The following is a 23,786-nucleotide window of genomic DNA, read 5'->3' as shown; positions in this document are numbered from 1 at the left end:
CTTACATATCCACTATCTGGGGTTTTTTTTCCTGAATTGCTTACTCAGACCAGAGAAGGTCCCCAATCCTCCTTTAGGAATTCTGTTCTGGATGTCTTCCAAAGCAGTCATGTGAGCACTGGCCACGCATCCTGCTGTGAGCTTGCTGCACTGACCTCTCTCAGTGACCTTGAAAAAGACCAATAACCACTGCATCTCTGTTTCATTGTTTCTGAAGTGAAAAGATGGTCCGGGACATCTGGAATGTTCCATGTGGTAGAAAAGTCCACTCCACTGAAGCTACAGAAATTTAAAACGAGTCAGCTCACAGTAACCCTCAAAGGCTCCCAGTTCCAGTGCCCCTCAAGGATCACCTCAAGGCAGCCTGTAGCAAAGAGCCTGGCGCTTTTCGTCTACAAGACTGGGCATCCACAGAGACAAAGTGAGTTCAGCAGAAGAGGATTCCTCACGAGTGACAGAAGGCCATTCTTCTTGAACCTTAAATGTGAAGGTCAAAGTAGTCAATTGGTTGCTCCATCCAGGAGGACATGAACTTAAACAATAAAGAAAGGGACACAGGACTTCCCGGAGAGATCGTTAATGAATGGGGCTCACAGCCCCACACCAGTGTGTTGAGGGTGTGCCTGCGAGGTGTGCAGAGGGTGGTGAACCGCAGAACTCTGAAGGCCACATGCAAGGCTCCCCAAACGTGGCCCTGCTGCACACAACAGCCAGTGCTGTGCCCCAGCACCTGGGCCCAGAGTCCATTGTCACCTGCACAGCAAGATGACGAACTACTTATCTTATGGGATTGTTCTCACCCCCATGGCCCTGAGTTAGAGCAGCTTTAGTGAAAGTTAGAGCTCAGTTCAGTGAAAGGCTGTCTTGGAAATAACGTACAACAGTGTAACCTAGGCTGAGTTCCCCGACACACAGGGCCACTGGGGCCACGGTCCTCCACCCGTCCACTCGCAGCTCCTGGCCTGCCCTTCCATGAGCCTGTGACCACTCTCAGCAGCTTCCGTGCTTTCTGTGTCAGTCCTGCTGTCACTTCTGAGCTTCGTGATGTTCTGGAGGAGTTAGATCTCTTTGCTTTCAGCAGTGCTACACCTGTCCTTTCTTCCAGTTGCCCTTGTACCGAGTACCGGTGTCTTTCTCCATGAATGAACTCAGTCACTCGGGGATGCAGCATCGCTTCAGGACTTTTCTAGATTTGTAAGTCCATTCCCAAAACACGCGTGCCACGTGGCCCCTTCCCCAGAGGTCACGCGTGCTGGGCCTTGCAGCCGCCACGTTCTGTGAGGCCATCTTTGATGAGTAAGGGTCGGCTTTCCCGTGCAGCTGGAGGCTGGCAGTGGTTTGGTAACACGACCAGGAAGCTACACTGCAGCTGAAATGCCGTCTTGTCATCATCTCATAAATATCAGAACTGTCCCTGAAGCTACACACACACTCAAAAACATTCTTTCAGTCAAGGTTAGGTAGAAATGCACTTAGAAAAAATCCAGTTTTCTAGGAAATATCGGATAGGTCTGGACTCAACACAAAATGTGTGTGTCTCTGCCTAAGTCTCATTTTAGAAGTTCACCAAGTACATATTACATTTAAAGCCACGACACTGATCAGGCACCTAACACCGGGAAGAAGTAAAGAGTGGCTCTGCACACGCCTTGGTTCCATGAGGAAGCAAAAAGGAAGAGCTCCACAGCTCCCTGCTGGCATTTATCTTTAGCTTAGCCCCAAATACACCATGGTCCTCCTTATCCAGTTTCCCTTCTGTGCTTTCGGTTCCTGCGTCCACTGCCATCTAAAAATATTAGCTGGAACACTGCGGGACACACAATTCCTAGGTTTCAAACTGTGTGCTGCTCTCAGTGATGAAATCCTGCACCACTCGGCCAGGACTGGAGTGGCCAGTGTCCCCCCCAGTGCAGTGCTCAGCGGCCGTCTCAGTTCCAGCTGACATGGTGGAGCCAGGACCTGTGCTCAGGACCCTGACTCACAGAGCGGTGGGGCTGACCGTTCCATTAGGCTTTTGTCATAACTGTTCTGTTTTATTGCTAGTCATTTCTAATTTACTGTGCCTACTTTATACATGAAATTTTACCATGGATATGAGTTATAGGAAAAACGGAGTACGTATGGGGTTTGAGAGGAACCTGTCCCCAGCAAAGAGGGCAGCTGTGCCTTTTCACACTGATTTACTTCATGGCAGAATGAGGGGGAAAAGCACTCATACATGGAGTACAAACAGCGTCTGGAAGGAGGTGGTCCAGAGTCACCATAACAGAAGCTGTGTATCAATTTCAGGGTTTGGTACTGAGACCCAAACACAGTTCCTGCCTAACTCTGAAATGAAGATGAGCATGGCCACAGAAGAAACAGTGCAGGATGTTGTTCTATTGATTTGGGGATCCTTAAGACCTGCATTTCTACTTGAATTTTAGTTCTGCAAACTTACACCGAATCAGGAAAAGCGTAAGGAGAGGCAAGGAGACACGGGCTCTGCCTACTCCCCTGGCCCCAGAGAGCTGCTCCTGCAGAGGAAGGCCTGTGTGCTGCTACCAAAGGCAGGGCTGTTTAACAGTGATGACCAGAATGACTAATGGCCACACTGGGGGAGGTCCCAGTCCTCAAAGTTGCCAGGCAAATAAGCCCTAGACAAATTACAAGAGTTACACGTGTTTTAAATGATGAAAACTAGTGTAAGAAATAGTGTACAAGAGAAATAAAATCTGAAGATGTACTACACTGAAGCAGTACATAAGAGCAACAATGGATCGTACCATTAAAATGAGGATAAACAATGAATCAAAAATTGTAAAAATCAGAGTTTAAATTGATCTTGTAAAGCTCAAGCAATGAGGGCAGCATGAGCAACAAGAAGAGCAAAAGGCTCATCTTCCGAGGACTACGTTTAAAAGAAGCCTTGGGCTATGTACACCTGCTGAGTGAGTGACAGCTTTCCTCAGATGCGATGGGCTATGTACACCTGCTGAGTGAGTGACAGCTTTCCTCAGATGCGATGAGATCCTGTGCACAGGCTGCAGCACTTATGCCTTCTTCACAGAGGCAAAACGCACACCCCACAGGCACAACTGCTGCAGAGATCGAGAGCAGGGCATTCGGAGAAGTCACAGGGCTGTGCAGCCGCTGACCTGTCCCCACAGACTGGCCTCTCCGACCTTTCCTCTGACGTGGGGGCATTTGTATCTGCCCTCTTCACTGAGAGTGGCTTCTAGGTTCAACCACACTCATCATTACCAGCACTTCACTTTGTGAATGATTAATGCTCTGTGTATGTACACATCACACTCTTCTTTTGTTTACCCAGGCATCCTTGATGGACAGTTGGGCTATTTCCACCTTTTGTCCATTGTGCATAGTACTGGTATGAACACTTGTGAACAGGTGCCTGTTTAAACTTTTTTGATTCTTTGGGTCCATACCTAGGAGTGGAACTCTCAGAGGATTCTGCAGTTCTGTGTGTAATTTTTGAAGAATTACCAAACTGTTTCCCACAGTGGCTGTGCCATGTCACATTCCTTCTAGCAGTATATGAGAGTTCTGGATTCTCTAGATTCTCACCAACACTTAGTACGATTTGCTTTTTTAATTTTAGCCATTCTAGTTGGTGAGAAGTTGTAGCCTATGGCAGTTCACCTGTGCATAACCAAAGACTAATGAGGTTGACTTTTTTACATATTTGTTGGAAATTTGTATATCAGAATGGAACTGTGGGTTAGGATTTTTCTGAGACCTCAAGGAGGCCCAAGGCATTGAGCCTTTTAAAAAATCTATCCATCCATCCATCCAGCTCTCTGTCCATCTGTCCTTGAGGGTAACTTCCTAAGAGGTACAAACATGTTAAAGAGGGGTACAGTACAGAGTCAGAAGAGTCAAAGTAATAGTCAAGTTATTTGGCTTACATAACCCATTCCTGGAAATTCATCCTAAGGAAAGTAATAGGTTTATAAGTGACGATGCTCACAGACAATGTTGCGTAGACTCCTGTTTCCTTGTGTTCATTTCAGTGCAGTTCAAAGTAGCCAAGGCAGGGAAATGATGTAGAGACCACTGGAGGGTGAGTGGATAAGAGCACGTGGTCCACACACACAACGGAATGTCTTGCAACCTTCAAAGGAAGCAAGTCCCGTCCCTGGTGCCAATGTGGCAGGACCTGAGGACCTCACCCAAAATGGAGCAAGGAAGGCACAGAAAGACAGAGCTGCATGAGCTCACTCACTCACAGAACCTAAGAAGTGACCACACCAGAACAGAGCAAAAAGGCTGTTATCAGGGGACACCACGATCTTGGGGTGACATTTCAGTTAGGCTGCCGGAGTCTTGACATTTCTCTCCTCTGCTCAAAACTCATCTTTCCCCATTGCCTACAAAACCCGCAGGTCCAGGCCCATATGCTCAGGCTCCCGCGCCACTCCCTGAGCCCCACGGCCACACAGGCTCAGTTCCTGGGACACGGCAAGCACGCCAGCTCCCTCGAATGCCGTCTCTACCTGCAGCAGCCCTGCTGTCTCTGGTAAGATGACCCTGGTCATCATTCTGGGCCATCATGTCAATTCCCACAGGCCCTGATGCCCTTGGTGCCAGCTCATGTCAGATGCTCTTGGGGCCCTCGGTCCCTGGCTCTTCCCTGTGGGTAAGGAGCCTGGAGCGCAGGGCCTGGGCCAGGCACTGGACAGAGTAAGTGCGTGCAGCCCCGATGACAGTCACCCAATAAATGTATGTGGGATGGGCGCCAGGACTGCAGAGAACTGGAATCACTTACATCTAACTTTATTGATGGTTGTGTGGTGTCTACTTTTGGGAAGACATTCTCAAAACTAATAATGCAAAGTATAATTATCACTGTTGTAATGAAAATATAGCATACACATTTCCTCATGAAGGAAGTACAAAATGATGTTTTTGAGTTGTACCTATGAAAGTAAGGGTGAGATTGCAATGAAAATATTGTCCTGATTTTGCAAAATGAGAACAGGAAGAGAGTCTGTGGGTTTCTATCTGGATTAGACCCCAGGGCTCATGTCAGCGATGCTTTGGTTTCCCCTTTAACCACAGGCAGAGCAGGAAGACAAAGCAACACCCAGGAAGAGCAAGACCCAGGCATCGGCTTGCGCCCTCTGCACTCTCAACACTTCCAAGCTCTCCCAGGGTGACCACCCTGCGAAACACAGGAGTGCACACAAACACACAGGAAATGACATAACATGCAAAAATATTTGCAGAGTAAAGAGAAAGAATTTGAAGCAATAATAATAACACAGTACATGTTTGCAAAGCAAGTAGTGAAGAAGAAATGGTAAATCGTATGTAAAACATTTGTCTGTAACATTTTTGTGTTAATGTCTTTAATACTGATTTCTATTTATTCTCTTATTTAATAGGAATCACCAGGACATGCTTAGATTTCTCCCAAAAATGAATTTAAGGTGAGAATATTAGTAACTTCTTTGCTAATCTTTGATCTTTAAAATATATTCTTGAAATCAAGATGAATCGTGTTAAGTCCAAACTTCTATTCATAGGGAAACATGGTTTGATTCATGAACTCACATATCTAAGTCCTAAAGCACACAGCACTTTCATAAGTAATCTGAAGAATGCCTAAACTTGTACTACACAGAGAGCGCATTCTGTAATATCACCACTATACTTGGCCCAACTCGGTGGCCTCCAACTGCGCCCTTGAAATGCCTTCCATTCTACCGTAAGTTGAACACACGCTGATAGAGCTTTGTGTTGTTCCTCTATAATTGTGAGGCTGAGTCTATTCCCATACCACACAGACCTGTCTTAGTGCTTTTGTTGTAAATAATTCACACTAGAAATGCTGCGTCATGACACTGAGGTTAGGGAAATCGTTATTTAAGCAAACAAAATCAATCCCAGAGGATCTTAGATGTCCTGCTCTGTGTTTGCCTTACAAGAAGGGCGGGTGGGCCATGAGTGGGGTGGTGAGCAGGGGTCTGAGGTGATGTCCTTATCTGGGGTCCTTCTGGGGCTGGCTGTGGGCCAGCTCACTCACCCGCCACGACCCGCCTCCCTTCCCCTCTGGTCTCCTCCAGCTCCAGCTCTCTTTTACATGTTTCACTGCCACCTTCTCTAAGTGCAGACTTCCCTAAGTTCAAGGTTCCTCTTGCCAAGGGAACAGACACCAAGCAGCTGCATGTGATAGGCACCTTTGAGAGAGCAATCAAACTCCTCTTGCTGTTAAGCCTGCCTGAACAGAAAGGGGCGCAGTGGGAATAACTTCCATCACGCCTGCAGGGCAGGAGCCCAGGGACAGAGGCCAGGAGGGAGGGACACCATCACCCATGGCCACTCCATGGCTCCGATGTGTGCGGTGCGAGGACACCAGCAAGAGCTGGCCGGAACAGAGCCGGGAGTGCACGGCATCGTGCCATCCCACTTCCATTTCCTGCTGGGCTGCCGCAGACCCCTTCATTCAGTCCTCAGCACCGCGGCAGGGGCTCGGGCTACCAAAAGAGCGCCTCAGAGTTCTGACCTCGACTCGATCACCCTGGAACTCAAGAGGTAGCGGAGACCTGGGCCGCAGCTCTGTGCAAGGAGCTCGCTGGCCACCTGAGAGCCCGGGAGCCCACGCACACCGACCACCTGCTGGGACTGGCTGTCTTGGAGGGGCGGCAGCACTGAGGGGTGGCCCAGGACAGGGTTGGCAAGACCCAGTCACCCTGCCACCAGGCCTGGTCTCTCTGGTCTCTCCCATGTGTGAGCAAGGTGCCAAGGGCCAGGCATGTGCCAGGACCAGGACTTGCAGCTGAGGTGTGGTGAATAAAGTATGCCTGGCGCTCAGGGTGCAGGAGCTATTACCAAAATTGACATCCAAAAAGATTTCACACACGCAGGCACACGTGCTGGGGTGTCACGGGGCGAGGTAGAGCCCAGGGAGGGCAGGTGGCAGCTGCAGGGGTGAGGGCGGGGACGTCCCCTGTGCCTGTGTCTGTCACTGCGGCGAGAGGCTTTGTGCTGGCTGCTGGGGGGGGGGGTTGAGGGTGTGTCTGGCACCAGCCTTGGATGCGATATCACAGCCCCCTAACACTGGACATGACATCACAGTTTCCCTCAAATCCTAGACTTCTGCTCTGAGCCAGGAACCGACCGCATGTGGATCTCTGGAAATGGCTCAGGATCCAAGATCTCAGGGGATCCCACTGCATGGAAGTCGATTTCTGTGCGCAAAAAGACATGGAGTACATTGTCGTGGATTTCATGGCTGAGTTACATCCCCAAAAAATAAGGCTCCGATTTTCTCAGGCTTTAAAACAGAGATCCAGTCCAGCTGGAGCATGAAGACCTGGGCTGTCGGCCTACTGACCCAGGAACACAGCCAGGCCCGGGGGAAGGCAGGGCCGGGGAGTCAGGCTCACGGAGGATGGAAACGTGTTCCTGACGGCCAGGCCCGCAGGCCTGCAGCAGCGTGTCGTGTCCCTGTCACTCGCTCCTAGGGGCTGAGGTATTCTCGAAAGCCAACAGCATTCACCAAGTATATCAACTCCCTGCCAACACTAACACTTCAACTAGAGCTAGTATCAGATTAACCGTCCTCCCCATCGCCACCTCCAAAATTTGCAGTCTCATCTGACTCATTCCTCAAAATCTAAGTAATATCTCTCGAGCTCTCCTTATAAATTTTCCCAGAAACTTCTGAGACTGCAGGGTAGGCTGGAGAGAATAGGGAGTACAGAGTCCAGGAAACTGAACTTGAACTCCGTCTGTGCCACTAAGTAAGGAAGTGACCGAATGTGAGTCACTGTCCGCCTCTGCATCGGTGTCCCCCTCGGCGATGAAAGCCAGGACCTCTGCAGACGCGCAGCAAGTTCGGAAGGAAGGAGGTACTACAGGACCGAGCCCTAGGCGGCACACCTCCACTGTGCTACTTTCTGCTCTTCTGAGATTTCCATCCTTTGCTCTGTTCTTCTAGAATTCTATACCTAAAAAGGGAGAAAGCAGGAAATAACAGATTTGTGAGGAGCTGGAGGGGCTGGGTTGATTGCTAAGTTTCCAGGGGGGTGAGAAAGGCGGAGGGGAGCGTAAGGATCTGGAAGCCCAGGGCAGTTCCATGAACAGGTGGCGGGGTCCCCTGGAAGGAGGACGTGGGGTTTCTGGAGACATAGGTCCTGGACAGCCCCTCCCACCAGCACCACACGGTCCTGGTAGCTGGGATTCCAGAGTGGAACAGAATTGGTGAGAAGCCGGGAGAGACCTCGTATCGGGCATGTCTGTACCACGTAAGTTCCACCACGTCCTAATGTGAGCCACACAGTGGCGCCCGATTTGGACTGAGTTATCTCTGGAAGTCTGGCTGTGTGCGGCCATGGGTGAGAAACACCACCTGTCTAAGTCAACAGCAGCTCAAGCTTCCCAGGCATGTGCCACGGCTGCCATCAGCTTCTCAGCCAACCCGATGCCAACGCCACCTCCCTTCTCGGTGCAGTAAACGGAGGCGCAGAGGCGAGTGGCGCTAGGTCACCTACAGGCCTGAACTGACGCAGACCTTAAGAAGTGTGAACACTTTCACAAGCGCACTTCTCACAACCCGCTGAGACCCTCTCCTTGAAAACCACTGAGCGCCTCCCCGCTTACCGTGAGCCTCTCATTCCTCAGTGGGCACCGGCCCACGCGTTCCCCTGGGGGACAACGCCCCTCCATGACCCCCTCTCATCCCCTGTCTGAGCCTGGCTCTGGGCTAGCACTGCTCGTGGCCCTTGCTCCAGGACCTTGGTTACAGCTGAGTGATGCGGCAGGACAGCTTTCTGCACAGCCTCCCCGCAGGGCCACTGAGCCAGGGGTCTGGCCCAGAACTGCCTCCCGCCCAGGTCAGCAGCACGGCAGGGCCAGGAGTGCTGCGGATGTAGGCGCAGTCCGCCTGGTGCCCAGGGCTGGAGGGCCACGTGGTCTCCTTGTCCTGGACCACCTCCGTGGAGGGTGAGACTGGGGTCCCCTTTGCACTGACACATGAGGAGGAGTGGCACCTCTTTTGCACTGCTGTATCGAGGGCTGAGGGCACCCATGTCAGGATGGGCAGCCCAGAGGGGAGCTGAACCCTTCAGCCTACAGGTGTGAGCCTCTCACACACACGCACCCCACTTCATACCTGCCAACTGTGCTCCCTGGCGTGGCCACAGCACAAAAAAACAGAGAATTTCCTGAGGTTACAGGGTCCTTTTTGCCAAGAGAGACCGGCCAGGTAGCTGCAGGGCCAGGGCCACCCCCAGGGAACAAGCGACTGTCAGCACCAGCCAGCAATGCTGCCCTGGGGTGCGAGAACCACTGCCTGTCCCTGCATCTGTCCCCATGGGGTCCTTGTGTCTGTCCCCTACAGGACATGTCATGTAGGGTCTCGCTCTGTAAGCCACAAGCTTTGAAGACAGAGGAGATGGGGAACGGGCACTGTTATGGCGCCAGGACGTCGGGGCAGTGGACCTCCGGCAGGCGTGTGCGGCCTCTCCGAAGGAGGAGCTGGAGCCCAGCTGCGGGGACCCACCGAGCACTGCAGAGGACGTCAGCAACGACAAGCGGGAAACAGAGCATCATGGATCCAGCACCGGAAACTCGAGACACGTTCAGAGCAGTGGCAAAAACAGCCCTGGCACCGCCTGGACGAGGAGGAGCTCCGCCAGGCTGGGGCTGGCTGTGGTTCATCAAGGCCGGGAGGCTCCGCGTGGCTTTGGGCACAGGGCACCCGAGGGGAGGTGACCTGCAGCCTGGTCCCATGTGTACCAGGTAGCACCCCTGCCTGCAGCTGGACACAGCGTGGACAGGCGCTCCCTGCCTCCACACAGCGACCCCTGCCCGGCTGCCCTGAAGACCAGTTAGAGAATGGAGCAGGGAAACAGACGCCTTCGTGAAGAGTGGAGCCCAGCTGTACCGAGAAAGAAGTAGTGAATAGCAGAGGAACCTTGCAATCTCGCGGTCTCCCACTAGGCGATGCCCTGTGAAGAGCTGGAGTATGTAGCAGTCACCCCCAGAAAACTCTCCCATGTAGTTGTGAGCCCCAGGTTTCTTTCAGTCAACAGCCTGCGTTGGTGTGGCACAAGCACCCCGATCGCCAGAGACCTCACCCGTGTGCCACCCACGCACCGGGGGTCAGACAAGCTCCTTCTATGGACCCCGTCATGACATAATTGAAACCAGCCTGGCATTTATTTAAGTAGCATAGTTTTGATGGAATGAAAATATTTGAGTTAGCAGCACAACACATTTGAGCAAAACGTGCAGAGGTCCCCCTGCGCCATGGACGTCTGGTTTACCTCTAAGAACCCCGCTTTGGAAATGAAGAGGGGGGTAGTGTCGCATTTCAGTTCTGCACAATAGCACCTTTAACAAACCTTCCAGCCGGGCACACACTAAACAGGGCTTAGAAAATCTTTACTACTGCAGTTAATGTTCACAGGACTCTGGGGGAACAAGAGCCCAAAAGGACTCAGTATTTATAAATGCTACTGTTGTCCCCAGCACGCGTCGAAGCCTCCTGAGAGGTGCTGAGAGCTTTTCTTATAATGCGGGTGAGCATACAAGTTTGAAGCAGGGAAAGATGTCGTTAGGAAAAAAAATTAAACATATAAATGAGCACTTGGTGGTCTTACATTTGAATATCCCTCGACTATGATCGAGAAACCTGGTTGGCTCGGTTACTTTATTTTCATTTACCAGTATCTTCAACACAGAGAAAGCATTCCAAATTCATAACCCCGATGGCCAGACAGTGTTTGCCTTTTGATTTGAAAATTTGCCACCTTCTACTTACAGATGCCAAAGAAGGCCAAGCGTCACACTCAGGATATCAAAACAACTGAGCTTGTGTTTGCAGCTCTGATGGTGTAACGTAACCCTAACTGCTGCAGAAACAATAACGTCAGTAAAGTGAACTGAACCCTGAATTGAAAGCTGGTATTTCCATTACCCACCCTCACAGTATTTTCTGCAGGTTATATAATTTGATCGTTAAAGAATGTTTGAGGCTGAAAACCCAGTCTGTGTCAGTTTTGGACACTAAGCCAGCCTGAGAGTGCTGAAGTTTGTTTGTCCTTCCTTCTCACCCTTCTCCAAGAATGTTTCAATATTAATGCTACACATGCAGCTGGACCCAAAATAACCCGCAACACCTGAGGAGCCCATGCTACTGCACACACAGCCAGTGTTTTCAGAAGAAATTTGTGATGTCTAGAAACTCACCCTCAAGGAAGTAAAGAACTCGATTTGCTTTTAACTCTGTCTTTCAGTGATCCTCTTATCTATTGATTACTCCATCCACAATTCTGGAACTTCCACTTGGAACCTCAACTTTGCTAGAAATAGACTCTGAATTGGAATCCAGCTTTGTAGAAATCAAGTTTACTCCTGTAACTCCCTTTCAGGGGGCTCTCTGGCACCGAACAGTACTTCCCCATGGGGACAGCAAGCCAAGCGCGGGAACGACATCTCCTCAGGCTGTGACTAGTTCAAGTGACACTGCGGGCAAGAATGAGTGTGCAGCACCCTTGTGCACGAATACAAAGATCTCTGACAGAAACAGGAATACCCCATTCTCAAGAAGCCCAAATATTTAGGAAGAGAGCTTGAGAGAGGCAGATCTGACTACAAGATTGGGTTGGCTAGGAACACCCTGGCAGAGAGATGTCAGGAGGCCAGTCCAGTCTCCACCCGAGGTGGCCTCCTCCTTGCACTCCCAGAGACAGAGACATTTTCAGGGCACTGAAATCCCACCTGATGTGCCCAGGTGTCCTGAATCCTGGCCTGGGAAGGAGGAGCCAAAGCAAGACCATTCGGCTCTGTCTCTGTGTGTGTTTGTCTATACCTTATAAAAGAGAACATACACACACATTCTAAATGCAGAGGGAGGAATGTTGTCATAGCACTTCATACTGCATTCTTACTTTGCTTTTTGCAGAACTGTGGAAAAATCACCACTATGGATATAAATAGAAATGCCTAGACTCTGTGGGTCAGAAGCCCTCACGAAGCTCTCTCCCCCGGACACTACACACCACTCAGCAACCAAGAAAACACATTTATAAACTCAAATTTTATATCTGATAAGTTTTAATGTATACTGTGATAAAATGCTTCTAGGGATGGAGAACTCATTATTCTGGGAAATGCCTCTTTCATGGATTCCACTCACAGCTATAAAACCTGTCCTTATGTCCCCGGAGTGCCTTGCTAAGCAATCGCCTAAGCATTTCTGGTAAGGAATTACACAAAGCTCGATGCTCACCTTTCTACTCAGTCCAAAACAAGGTGACCCTGGCCAAACAGGAATCCTTTCCATCACTAGAACATAACTGCAATGCTACTATTTAAATGTTGTGTTTTTCCAAAATTTTAGTAATGAGATAACACTTGGCTTTATCAAACATAGAGCCACATCTTAACAACAGAATATTTTTCCTCCATGGGAAGGAATGAAGCACTGCCATGACCCGTCATGGCAGCCAGACACCAGCACCACATGCTTTATAACTCCATCATTTATAATCCCAAACAGTGCAGGGGAGGTAAATCTGATAGGGACCGAGAGTGGACTGGTGGTTGGCTAGAGACAGCTCAGTAGCAAGTGCCTGCATCTACTGATGGAGGCAGGGCTTTTTTAAGGGTAAATAGTGTTCTGAAACTAGTGTTTTGGATAACTACACTGTCTTTTGAATTGAAAACTACCGAATTGTATACTTTAAATGTTGAATTTTATATAGTATGTGAATAATTTATTAATTTTAAGAACAATAAACATACTTAAATTATAGATCTTTAATAAAAATCATTTTGGTGGGCATTGTCAGCAGAGGAACTCTGAAGTGAAAAAAATGGCCAAAAAGAATACTAACTTAAATTCTGTATATGTCTAAAAGTTATGCACTGAAGGATAACGAGCAATCCATGAATATGAATTCTACTAAAGAATTCCCTCACTTCATTTAAGTTAATACTTTGATCCATGGAGAATGTTGGGCTCTCTATTTTAGAGGGAAGGGTATGTTTACTTCATATTTCTTATCCTGGGGCTCAGGAAAGTTCAGGAAATTTCAAACCCACAAATGAGTTCTTCAAAGAAAAACTGACAAGTTACAACTGTTATTACAGCCTAGTTCACATATCGCAGGGTTTCTTTAGGTTTAACTTAAAACATATGGGCTGTGTCCCATGCGCTTGAAATGTTTTTGTATTCCCAGCGACAATCACATATTCTACAAGCACAGAGCATGGTTTATTTTGGAAAGATAACATCTAGACAAAACATAAGTATATGGAGACTTTCTCAGATCTTAAATTAAATACATAATGGCCATAAGACATATTACTTCTCTATGAATATCAATACACAACTCCCAATTTGAAAAACAATCTGTGTTATGACATTTTCCCATAAAGACGTAAGAAGTCTTATATTATGGTTTATAGTAAGATTGATGTCATTGTCATACATATAATTCACATAGTTATTTTGCTTTTGTACTCTTATTTCTCTTGTCAGAAACTGTATATACCCTTTCTTACTGTCTTTAATAGGAGACTCTACTACCTTTTTGAATAGCTGTGGATTTTTTGTTGAACTCTCATGAGAATATTCTATGCACAGGTGAGAACCCACTATCGAGTCTACGTGGGGTTCACCGTCCATGACCCTGTTTCCATGGCAAAGCTTCTTTATGTAATCATACTACGTTGCGTTGCAAATGACTACCATATTGTTACACACTTAATGCACATGTCTGCAGGAGTGCAAGGACCACGAACCGCAGCTTTCTCAGACACACACAGATACGCAGAGCAGCCCTGGACACTCACAGTTGTAGCCGGGTGCGATGCGGTGCTGGGCCTCCAGGCTGGCCAGCGTGATGTGGAAGATGATGTGCAGCAGCAGGAAGGAGAGGCTCGTGAAGCACAGGGACTTCAGCAGACGGCCCGTGTGTCCTGGGGACAGAGAGCAGAGACTGCAGGAGCCGTGGAGGGCAACGCGCACCCACCCCACCCCCCACGCCAGCAAGGCCTCTCTAAACTGGTTCTAGTCTGTGGCTGAAAGCTCCGTTACTCCCTCTGCAGCATTACAGGACTGGCTTTACATTTATCAAAAATTCTCTGTGAAAGAAAGATGCGTTCCTATTCATTATACAGCATGTGACAACAGCAACCCAAAAGGCCCAGGCCCGGGAAATTGTATAAGTAAACACTGCCCACTTTGCAGGAACAGGTAAACCCCTCTTATACAAGGAGTTCTAGGAAGAAGAAAGAAGGAAAGTAGCTGTAACATGTTATGAAGTTAGAGGGACTTTAATTTCAAAATTAAACAAAGCTACAAAGAAACCCACAATATAAGCCAATTTTACTTATGAACATAGACCTCAATTATTATTAAAGTTTGCTACCCAGCTGAGGTAGCACAGCACATGGTAATCAGCTAGAGTTTACTGCAGAAAAGCCAACGTATTTTTACATTAACAAATCTAAAAGTGAAATTTATACAGGACCCGGCTCATATCATGATTTTCTCAATGTATAACGAAGAAAAATTTGTAAAGTTCAACATGTATTTATAATTTTAAAAAACAATTAAGAAAACTAGAAGCAGAAGGAAACATGCTTACAGGATTTCTATCATATTTGAAACAAGCAGCCCATTTATGTTGGAATTTTACACTTAGTCCCACCAATGTCAGAGAATCAGAGATATTCAATCCAATCACCATAAATTAACACACTGCTGGTGTACTAATGAAGTCATAATAACTAGCTTCATTTGCATCTAATATGATCAGATGGAATTATTTTCAGATGATATCATTATCAGTACAGAATGTCAAACTAAATAGGCAAATCCACTACTAGAACAAATATAAGAACTCTGCAAGTGATTCAGATATAAACTTATGAAAATCAATATACCTCCTCTACATTAGTAATAATACAGTGGAAAATAAGATACAACTTAATTAGCAATCACAACTGGGTTATCTGGTGTTGCCATGTTCGCTGCGGCTCGGCTCCAGCGCAGTTATTTAATCACACGTGAATCTAGGTGCTCCTCTGAGGGAAAGATACCTCTGAAGTTCAAACGACCAGGCAGTCTTTACAAGGGGAGTGTCCTCCATCGCTAGGCAGGCCTGATACAATCAGGTATGAGCACCCAGAATCAGGAGAAGACAGAGAGCTTGAGAAAAACAGGAGGATATAACTTGGACACTTGCAGAGAGAAGCTGTAGCCTTCCCGCACACTCTGGGTTCCTTCCCACCCGGTGCCTGTCCCTTACGGAATGCAGATTTCCTTAGCCAGTTCACTGGTCACTTTATAAACCAGTTCCTTGAAAACTAAACCATGTACAAGAGAAATGTACAATTCATATAGACATATTTCCTGTCATGCTGCTATTTTGGTTGTACTTGGACTAAAAAAATATTTAAAAGTTAACCTAATAGAGAACATAAGACTTCTATGGTTAAAATAGAAACACAAAGAAGAAGATATGAAAGGAAGAGATACGTTACATTTCTGAATGAGTTATGATAAAGGGTCAATCTTCCCCAGATTTAATCTATAAAGTCCACACAATTTCAAATGAAACACTTGAAGAAACACCTATTGTTTCAATAAACACATTTCAAAATACATAGTGAAAGATGTTTTGAGGTTCTCAACTTATCTTTAAAATATGCTTAAGAAAAAATATGCTTGAGAATAGAACTCTGTATATCTATGTTAATTCTGAAATATTGAGAAATAAGGCCAAAAAATGAGTGAGGCTGGTATGTCCTAAAAGACATTAAGGCATGCTGCAATCCAAAACAAAACAAAAAGACCAGGACTAAAAACAAAGACTCCTTATACACACACAAAAAAACAAAAACAAAAACAAAAAAGAAAGAAAGAAAAAGAAATGGAATAACGCATACTCCTCAGAAACAAGCCAATTTACTTATATTAAGCTGATAAATGTCAAAGTTGATCCTAAAGCGAAGAGGGACAGGGTGGGAATGACACCTTCCAGAAGGCAGGAAGGAGGCCCCAGTACTCATCTCCCCACAAAGCTGGGCTCTGGCGCCACCCCTGCCTGGGAGGGCTCCTGCATGAGGCCTGGTGTCTCAGCTACATTTCTAGAAGCTCCACAAGAAAAACATCCAAGTGTGAACAAACTGAGATGGCAAGAGAACAGTGTCCCTTTACTCAGGTCACTTCCCCAAGGGGGCACAGATGGTACCAGGAGAGCTCTGGCTAGCCTGTAGCATCTCCACCCAGCAGCGTGTGGTCCATGTGAGCGCCGGTCTCTCCAGCCTTGCAGGGCACTTCTCAGGAGCCCCACTTGCATCCCAGCCCACCTGGAACACTGCGGGGATGAGCCCGACTGGGCCAGGTAGAGCGAGGGGAAGAGATGGGGGTCACATCACCTGTGTGTGGTCCTCAGCAGCCTGCCACAGACCTGATCTCAGCTCAAGACGAGGGGACCACTGAGCCCTGCAGGATGGCTCAGCTGAGGGCCCCAGTGGGTGGTGTACCTGTGGACGCCACACCCACATACCCTGTGCTTGCAGATCTCAGGTAGCTCCTAGCAGCTGGCTTCACTGTACTGGTTAGGGTCAAGGAGCTCAGCCTTGAGCAATTTAGAGCCCTGGCTAGGACAATCACCTGACTGTCAGTGTGGAGCCTGGCTGTGTGTGACAGTGAAGGCATGGGACTTGAAGGAAGAAGGACCTGGGGGAGTGGATCAGGTGCATCCACTGGGAAGGTCTGAGAGAGCCCAGACGCCAACCAGGCTGACTGGCGAAAGCTGTTCTCACCTGAAGTCTGTCAGTTGGGATGGGGAGGGCGCCTGCATCTCACACTGTTAAAACAGTAGTGGAAGGCTTCAAGGAACACAGAGAATCAAGGAAACAAGGTGTTACCAGAGGGAAAGAATAAAGCTCCAGGGGCTGAGCCCAAAGAAATGGAGATCTACAAATTTCCTAACAAAAACACAAATTAATCTTGTAGCTCACTGAGATACAAGAAACAGAGAGAGAACCAAAGGAAGTCAGCAAAATGATACATGAGACAGGCAAGAGAGGTAAAGAACGAAAGAGAAACTCAAAGGCCGGGGAGTATAGTACTGAACTAACTCAACAGAGCTCCCATGAAGAGTGGACCCAGAGGGATGTATAACTGGAAAACTCGAAGACGAATCGCTTGAAGTTATCCAGGAGAAAAACAAAACTAAGAAGAGTGAAGAAAAGTGGGAAAACCCTAATGGGCTGTAGAACAGCAAAAAGTGAACCAATACGTGTTAGGGTGACCAGGAAGGAGCAAAAAAGGAAAAGGAAGAAAAGCTTACTTAAAGACCTAAAGGCAGAAAACTTGCCAAATCTGGAGAGTAAAATGAATATACAGGCCCTAGAAGACCAAAGAACTCCACACTGTCTATAAGGGAAGATTATTATCAAATTGTCAAAGACAGAATTTTGAAAGCAGAAAGAGAAAACTGACTCTTCATATACCAGGGCACTTCCAGAAGACTATGAATGTATTTCTCAGCAGGACAGGAGAGGGATGACACACTCAAGGTGCTGAAAGAAAAGCCTACCAACTAAAACTACACCCAGCAACACTGTCTCTTCAGATACAAAGGAGAGACAAGATTTTCCTAGACAGCAAGAGTTGAGGAAGGTTATCACCACAGGTCCAAACTTACAAGAAATCCTAAACGGAGTTCTTTTAAAGCAAACCAAGACACTGATCCACAGCATGAAAACATAGGAAGGCATCAAACTCAGGGTAAAAGCTAAGTATGGAGTCAAATTCAGAATACACTAACACTGCAAGGGAGACATGTAAGTCCCACTGAAATCTAATACAAAAATTGTAACCCAAAAGTACTGAAAATAACTACCATCACAATACATGTTCATGAGTAGAGATTTATAATGATGTAAATTGTGGTGTCAATAACATGAAATGTGGTAGAAGTACAAGCACAGTTTTTGTATGGATTGAAATAAAGTTACCAATTTAAAACAGATTTTTAAAACTAATATGATTTATGTAAGCCTCACAGCAATCACAAAGTTAAAACCAAGACAATCAAAACATATTCCTAAAAGATATCATCTAATTGCCAAGGAAGACAGAAAGAAGGAGAAAGAAACAAAGAAACTACAAAAACGTCAGAAAATAACTAACAAAATGGCAACAATACATCCTTACCTATACCAATATTTATTTTACATGTAAATGGCTTAAATTCTGCCATCAAAAGATGTGGGTAACTGAATGAATTTAAAAAATGAATGATTAAAAACAAGGTCCTGTACACTGTCTATAAGAGAAATTTGTTTTAAGGACATACACAGTCTGAAACTAAAGAACTAGAGAAGATATTCCATGCAAATGGTTACCAAAAATGGGCAGGAATATCTGTTCTTATATCAGACAAAATAGACTTTGGGTCAAAAACTTTCACAAGAGACAAAGAAGAAACTATGTAAAGATAAAATGGTCAATTCATCAGGAAGATACAATGTTTGCATATATATATATACTATAATATACGATATATATAATATAATATATAACATAATATATATAATATAATATATAATATAAACATATTATATATAAACATTATATATATATATATATATATATATATATATATATATATATAAAACATCAGAAACCTGACTAAGCAAATATTAACAGAACTGAAAGTAGAAATAGCAACACAGGGTACCTGAATATTCTATTTTCATCAACAACCAGATAATACAGATAGAAAATCAATAAAGAAACAGCCGTACATCAATGGAACTAACAGACATATTCAGAACGTTCTACCCCCACATATTCAGAACGTTCTACCCCTAGAAGCAGGGCACATAGTCTTCCCAAGCACACAAAGAATATTCTCCAGGACAGATTGTAGATTAGGCTATAAAACAAGTTTGAACAAATTTAATAAGTGCACATATTAAGGATCTTGAGTGACTTCAGTGGTATAAAACTGGAAATTACTAACAAAGATAATTTGGGAAATTGAAAATAATAGAAAGCTATTCAACATCTGCCTGAACAAACAAACAAAAAATGGATCAAAGAAGAAATTCAAAGAGAAATAAAGCCTTCTGGAAGTCTAGACTGTAGCTCAGTGGTAGACCATCTGTTTAGCATGTGTGAGGCCCCGGATGGGTCCCCAGTACCACCAAAAATCAATATATATTACTGGAGACAGATGAAAATTGAAATGCAACAAACTCAACATGCTTATGAGTGGCAGCAGAGCGGGTTCTAAGAAGGGAGTTTACACCAAAAACTGACTAAGGAAAATGAAGATCTCAAATAAGCAACCTAGAACTAGAAAGATAAGAACAATCTAAGCCCAGTGATATTAGAGGCTAGGAAAAAATAAAGAGAAGGGAAGAAATAACTTAAATAGGAACTAGAAAACAATAGAAAAGATCTGTGAAGTAAGAGTTGGTGTTTTGCAAAGATCAACAAATTTAACAAACATTTTACTAGATTCCACCAAAAATCTTTTAAAACTAGTAAGTTCAGTTAAATTTCACCATTATATAACATCATCATTTAGATGAGTTATGCTTCTACACACTGACAATCAACTATCTGGAAAAGAAATTAAGAAACAAGTCCTTTTACAAAATCTTTAAAAGAGTAAAATAGACATAAAGGGGGTGAAATGTATATACACTGAAAACTATGAAACATTAATGAAAAAAAGTGGAGTGGATATAAAGAGACGACAGCAATCTCATGTTTACAGTGTGAAAGATTTGCTGGGGAGCACCAGGTTTTGAACACAGGGCTTCGGCACTGCTCTACATTCTAAGCCCTTTTTTATCTTTCATTTTGATACATGATCTTGCTAAGTTGCTCAGGCTGAGTTCAAACTTGTGATCCTGGTACCTCGGCCTCCCAGACTGCTAGGATTACAGGTATGAGCTACCAGTTCCCACTGAATTGATAATGTTTAAATGTCCATACTACTGAAAATGATCTACAGATTCAATACAATTTCTACCAATATTCTAATGGTATTTTTCACAGAAATAGAAAAAAAAAAGTATTCTAAACTTCATATGGAACCAGTAAGATTCCAAATAGCTAACACAACCTGAACAAGAACAAAATGGAATGCATAACACTTCTTCCTCATTTCAAATTATGTGACAAAGCTGTCATTAAAAGAGAACTTTCACAGCATAAACATGTGCACACATGCACACAGAGCGATAGACCTGAATAGAGAGCCAGAATAAACCCCACACGCTTGGCCAGTGGTCCGCTTGCTTTGCAGAAGGGCTCCAAGAATACTCAGGAAGGAAAAGAGCTTCTTCAAGTGGTGCTGGGAAAATTAGAGCTCTAGGCACAAAAGAATGAAATTGGCTCTTTATCATACAGCATCTGCAGAAATCAACTGGAGGTGGATTAAATACTTGAAACTGCAGAGCACCCTGAAGAAGTGCAGTGGGAAAGCTTCCGGACACTGGCTCTGGCACCACCAACCAAAACAGAAATAGACAGAGGTACGCAAATGAAAAGCTGCTTCATAGCAAGTACCACACCGAGAAGGCTCGGATGGGATGGGAGGAAGTAATTGCAAACTGTGTATCTGACAGTGGGCTCATACACAAAGAATGTGAGGCACTCATACAGCTGAACAGTGATAAGACAACTACATTTAATAATGGGCAAGGACCCGAACAGACATTCTTCTAAAGAAGGCATGCAAACAGGCACTGGGCATTCCTAATTCCCCAACTGAGCTCAGGCCGAACACTGAACTCCAGAGAAACTTGCACAGCATGTCCATTGGCACATACCTCAATAATGCTATTCACTCACTGCACGCAGGAGCAGGAATCAAGACATCCGAACTGCCAGGAAAGGACGGCTATGCAAAAGTGTGGTGAATGTACATCTCCAGACGTTTGATCGGGATTGCACTCAATCTGTATAACAATTTGGGGAGCATGACCATTTTCACAATATTTGTTCCTCCTATCCATGAGCAAGGGATATCTTTCCATTTTCTGAAATCCTCTTTGATCTCTTTTGCAGAGTACTGTAATTTTTACTGTATAGATCTTTTACTTCCTTTGTTAGATTGATTCCTAAGTATTTTATTTTTTGGCTGCTGTTGTGAAGGATGTGGTTTCCCTAATTTCTCTCTCAGTGAGTTTGCAACAATTGGATGCCTTAAAACAGAACATCAAACGTGCTGGAGCTTCAACAATTATACAAAATAGCAACAAATAAATGAGACACAGCACAGAAACATCACATGAGAACACAGGCATGGATGAAACAATGCAGCGTGCATTCTATAAATGCCATTATGTATACTGAACTGTATATGAGATACTGAGTTTTTATATGTGGAGGCAGGAACAGGAATGAGAACCAGGTGGGTACAGTAAACACCGAAAACTGAAACTAGGCAGCTGGGTGACTAACCCTAGGACACAGCTGCTCGTGGGCCAGAGAGCAGGCTGCTTCAGCTTCCTGCAGCCGTGGGTGGGGAGCAGTGGAGAAATACAGGGCCAGGTGACCAGGAGTCTGGTCCTCCATCCGCTACTGGCCCTGTGACGGACAGTCTCCAGGCTGGGAAACCCCAAAACTGAAAACAAATAAAATGTGCTTATGTGACAAATACATATGGTAAGTATATATGTTCTATGTATTTGTCCACAAATTGTTTTATATTTATATAACATTACCTATATACTGTAAATATATTTATATGAGGCAATTTTCTAATTTTGAAGTACACATGTACTCACACACAGATCTAATATCCAGCCAGAAGTTAGCTTACATTCCAACATAAGATCCTACCATATTGGTTTTAAAAATCTGCTTTACACAGTCTAAGTGACTTGATTCTTAATCTGATATCAGGACAAAAAACTCTGAGGCATTCACTTACAGTACTGAGTAAGTACTAAATATCTCTGGGGTCCACATTTCAGGGATCCCATCCTGGAGGAAGTTATTTCGCAGCAGCACAAGGAAGTCCCCTTTCACTCGGTGCCACCTCTACCCACCAGACACAGAGCATCATGGGAACACCCAGCATCGCTGGCTTCCTGTCAGTGATGTGCAGAGCCTGCCCTGGACGGCCCCAGAAACCACACTCAGGGCTGTCCACTGGCTGCTGGCCCTGCACTCAGGAAAGTTACTTGGGGTTTCCCACGGCTGACGTGGACGCAGGCCAGAGGAACCCCCAAGTCCCCAAGGAAAACCTGGACCTGCAGTCACAGATAAAACCAGAAGGTCCAAAATACCATGAACATGAAAAAAACAACTAAACTTTCTGCATGGGTTTTTGTCCTAAAATGCACCGCCTGTACTTTCCTAACTTATGAGAGTGTACGCATGCCATCAGCTGCTTGGCAAGCTCAACTGATAAGGTTGAATTTTATTAGTCAGAAAACAATCAGACATGTAACACAAATGGATGCAAAAGTCAAAGGGAAATGGTGCAGATTTGTCTTCAGTGGTACTGTTGGCTTTATTGCTTTCACTGGTGTGAACTGAGTATTAACACACAGACAGGCATTTTCTCTCAGGGTCAGTTAAATAATGTGATTTTTGCTATCAACAAGTAGATTTTACTTGTCAAGTATGTGGTAGGTAGGTGGACAGATAGATACATGGACAGATAGGTAGATAGTTGTGAAATTCACATAACAAATCAGTGTTGTCTGGTACACTCACAATACTGTACACCACTTGCCTCTATTGACTTCCAAAGCATGTACTGGGCAGTTGCTCCCCATTTCTACCCTCTCCCCTGGTAGCCACAAGGCAGCTCCCTAATTCTACGGCTGGTTCTCATAAATGTAATGATATAGTATGTGGCCTTTTGTGACTCGATTCCTTCACTAAGCCTAACATTTTCAATGTTCACCCACACAGTAGCATTTATCAGCCTTTCATTTTGCTTGGAGCTGAATGTCATCCCATCGTATGATGAAAATCTGTTCGTACATCACCTTCTGATGGAACTTCGGTCCTTTCGGCTCCTGTCCATAGGGCATACGCACGTGTTTGAGAACTTTTATGTGATTATTTTATATAGATACCTAGGACTGGGATTGCTGTATTTCGCAGTAATGTTTAGCTTTATAAGGAGCTGTCAACCTGTCTGTATCAGGAGGTACCATTTTACATTCTCACCAGCCATGGACAAAGTTCCAGTTTCTCCACATCTCTGTCAAGATTTGTTAATTTTTTTCAAATTTTTATTTTTAGTAGTATTGCCATCCTACTGAATGCCAAGTAGTATCACATTGTAATTCTGATTTGGGTTTTCCTAATAACTAATGATGCTGGACCTTTTTCATGTGCTTGCTGGCTATGTGCATATTTTCTCTGAAGAAGAAAAGTCTATTTTCTTGCTCTGTATGTCTATCTCCATGGCAATGTGATATTGTACTGATTACTACAGTGTGACAGTTAAGCTGGATTGGCATCTTGATGGATTTGAGAGCTGTCCACTGCATTAGTAAAGCACACTTCAGGGTGTATCTGAGTGGGTCATGAAAGCACAACCTTGGGGTCTACATCTGGTCCCTGACCCTTCCTCTCTGGCGTTGTTCCTGCTCTGCTCCCGGCCACCATGAACTAAGCAGCTTTGCTCCACCCGCCCTTCTGCCATGATGCTCCTGCCTTGGAGCAGCTGACCATGGACTGAATCCCCTGAAACCGTGAGCCAAATTAAACCTTCCCTCCTTGAAGCTGTGAATGTCCAGTATTTATCCAAGCAGTGCTAAGTTCACCG

The 23,786-nt window shown here is 45.4% G+C and overlaps 1 protein-coding gene across 3 annotated transcripts in view; it reads right to left on the bottom strand.

The window, feature by feature from the left end:
• The window catches only part of Piezo2 (piezo-type mechanosensitive ion channel component 2), a gene marked incomplete at its 5' end in the record, with an annotated part of 338,525 nt that overhangs the window by 208,500 nt on the left and 106,239 nt on the right, over nucleotides 1-23,786 (bottom strand). For all 3 annotated transcript variants that reach the window (XM_013514699.1, XM_005372584.2, XM_013514720.1), the window contains 1 exon segment: nucleotides 13,810-13,935. In XM_013514699.1, coding sequence (XP_013370153.1) covers nucleotides 13,810-13,935 — 126 coding nt within the window.

Source organism: Chinchilla lanigera, unplaced genomic scaffold (assembly GCF_000276665.1).
Source record: "Chinchilla lanigera isolate Chin_1 unplaced genomic scaffold, ChiLan1.0 scaffold00001, whole genome shotgun sequence".
In the NCBI taxonomy this organism is placed as follows: Eukaryota; Metazoa; Chordata; class Mammalia; order Rodentia; family Chinchillidae; genus Chinchilla; species Chinchilla lanigera.
Note: the sequence above shows the minus strand (reverse complement) of the source record. Positions and strands in the feature narration are given on the sequence as shown.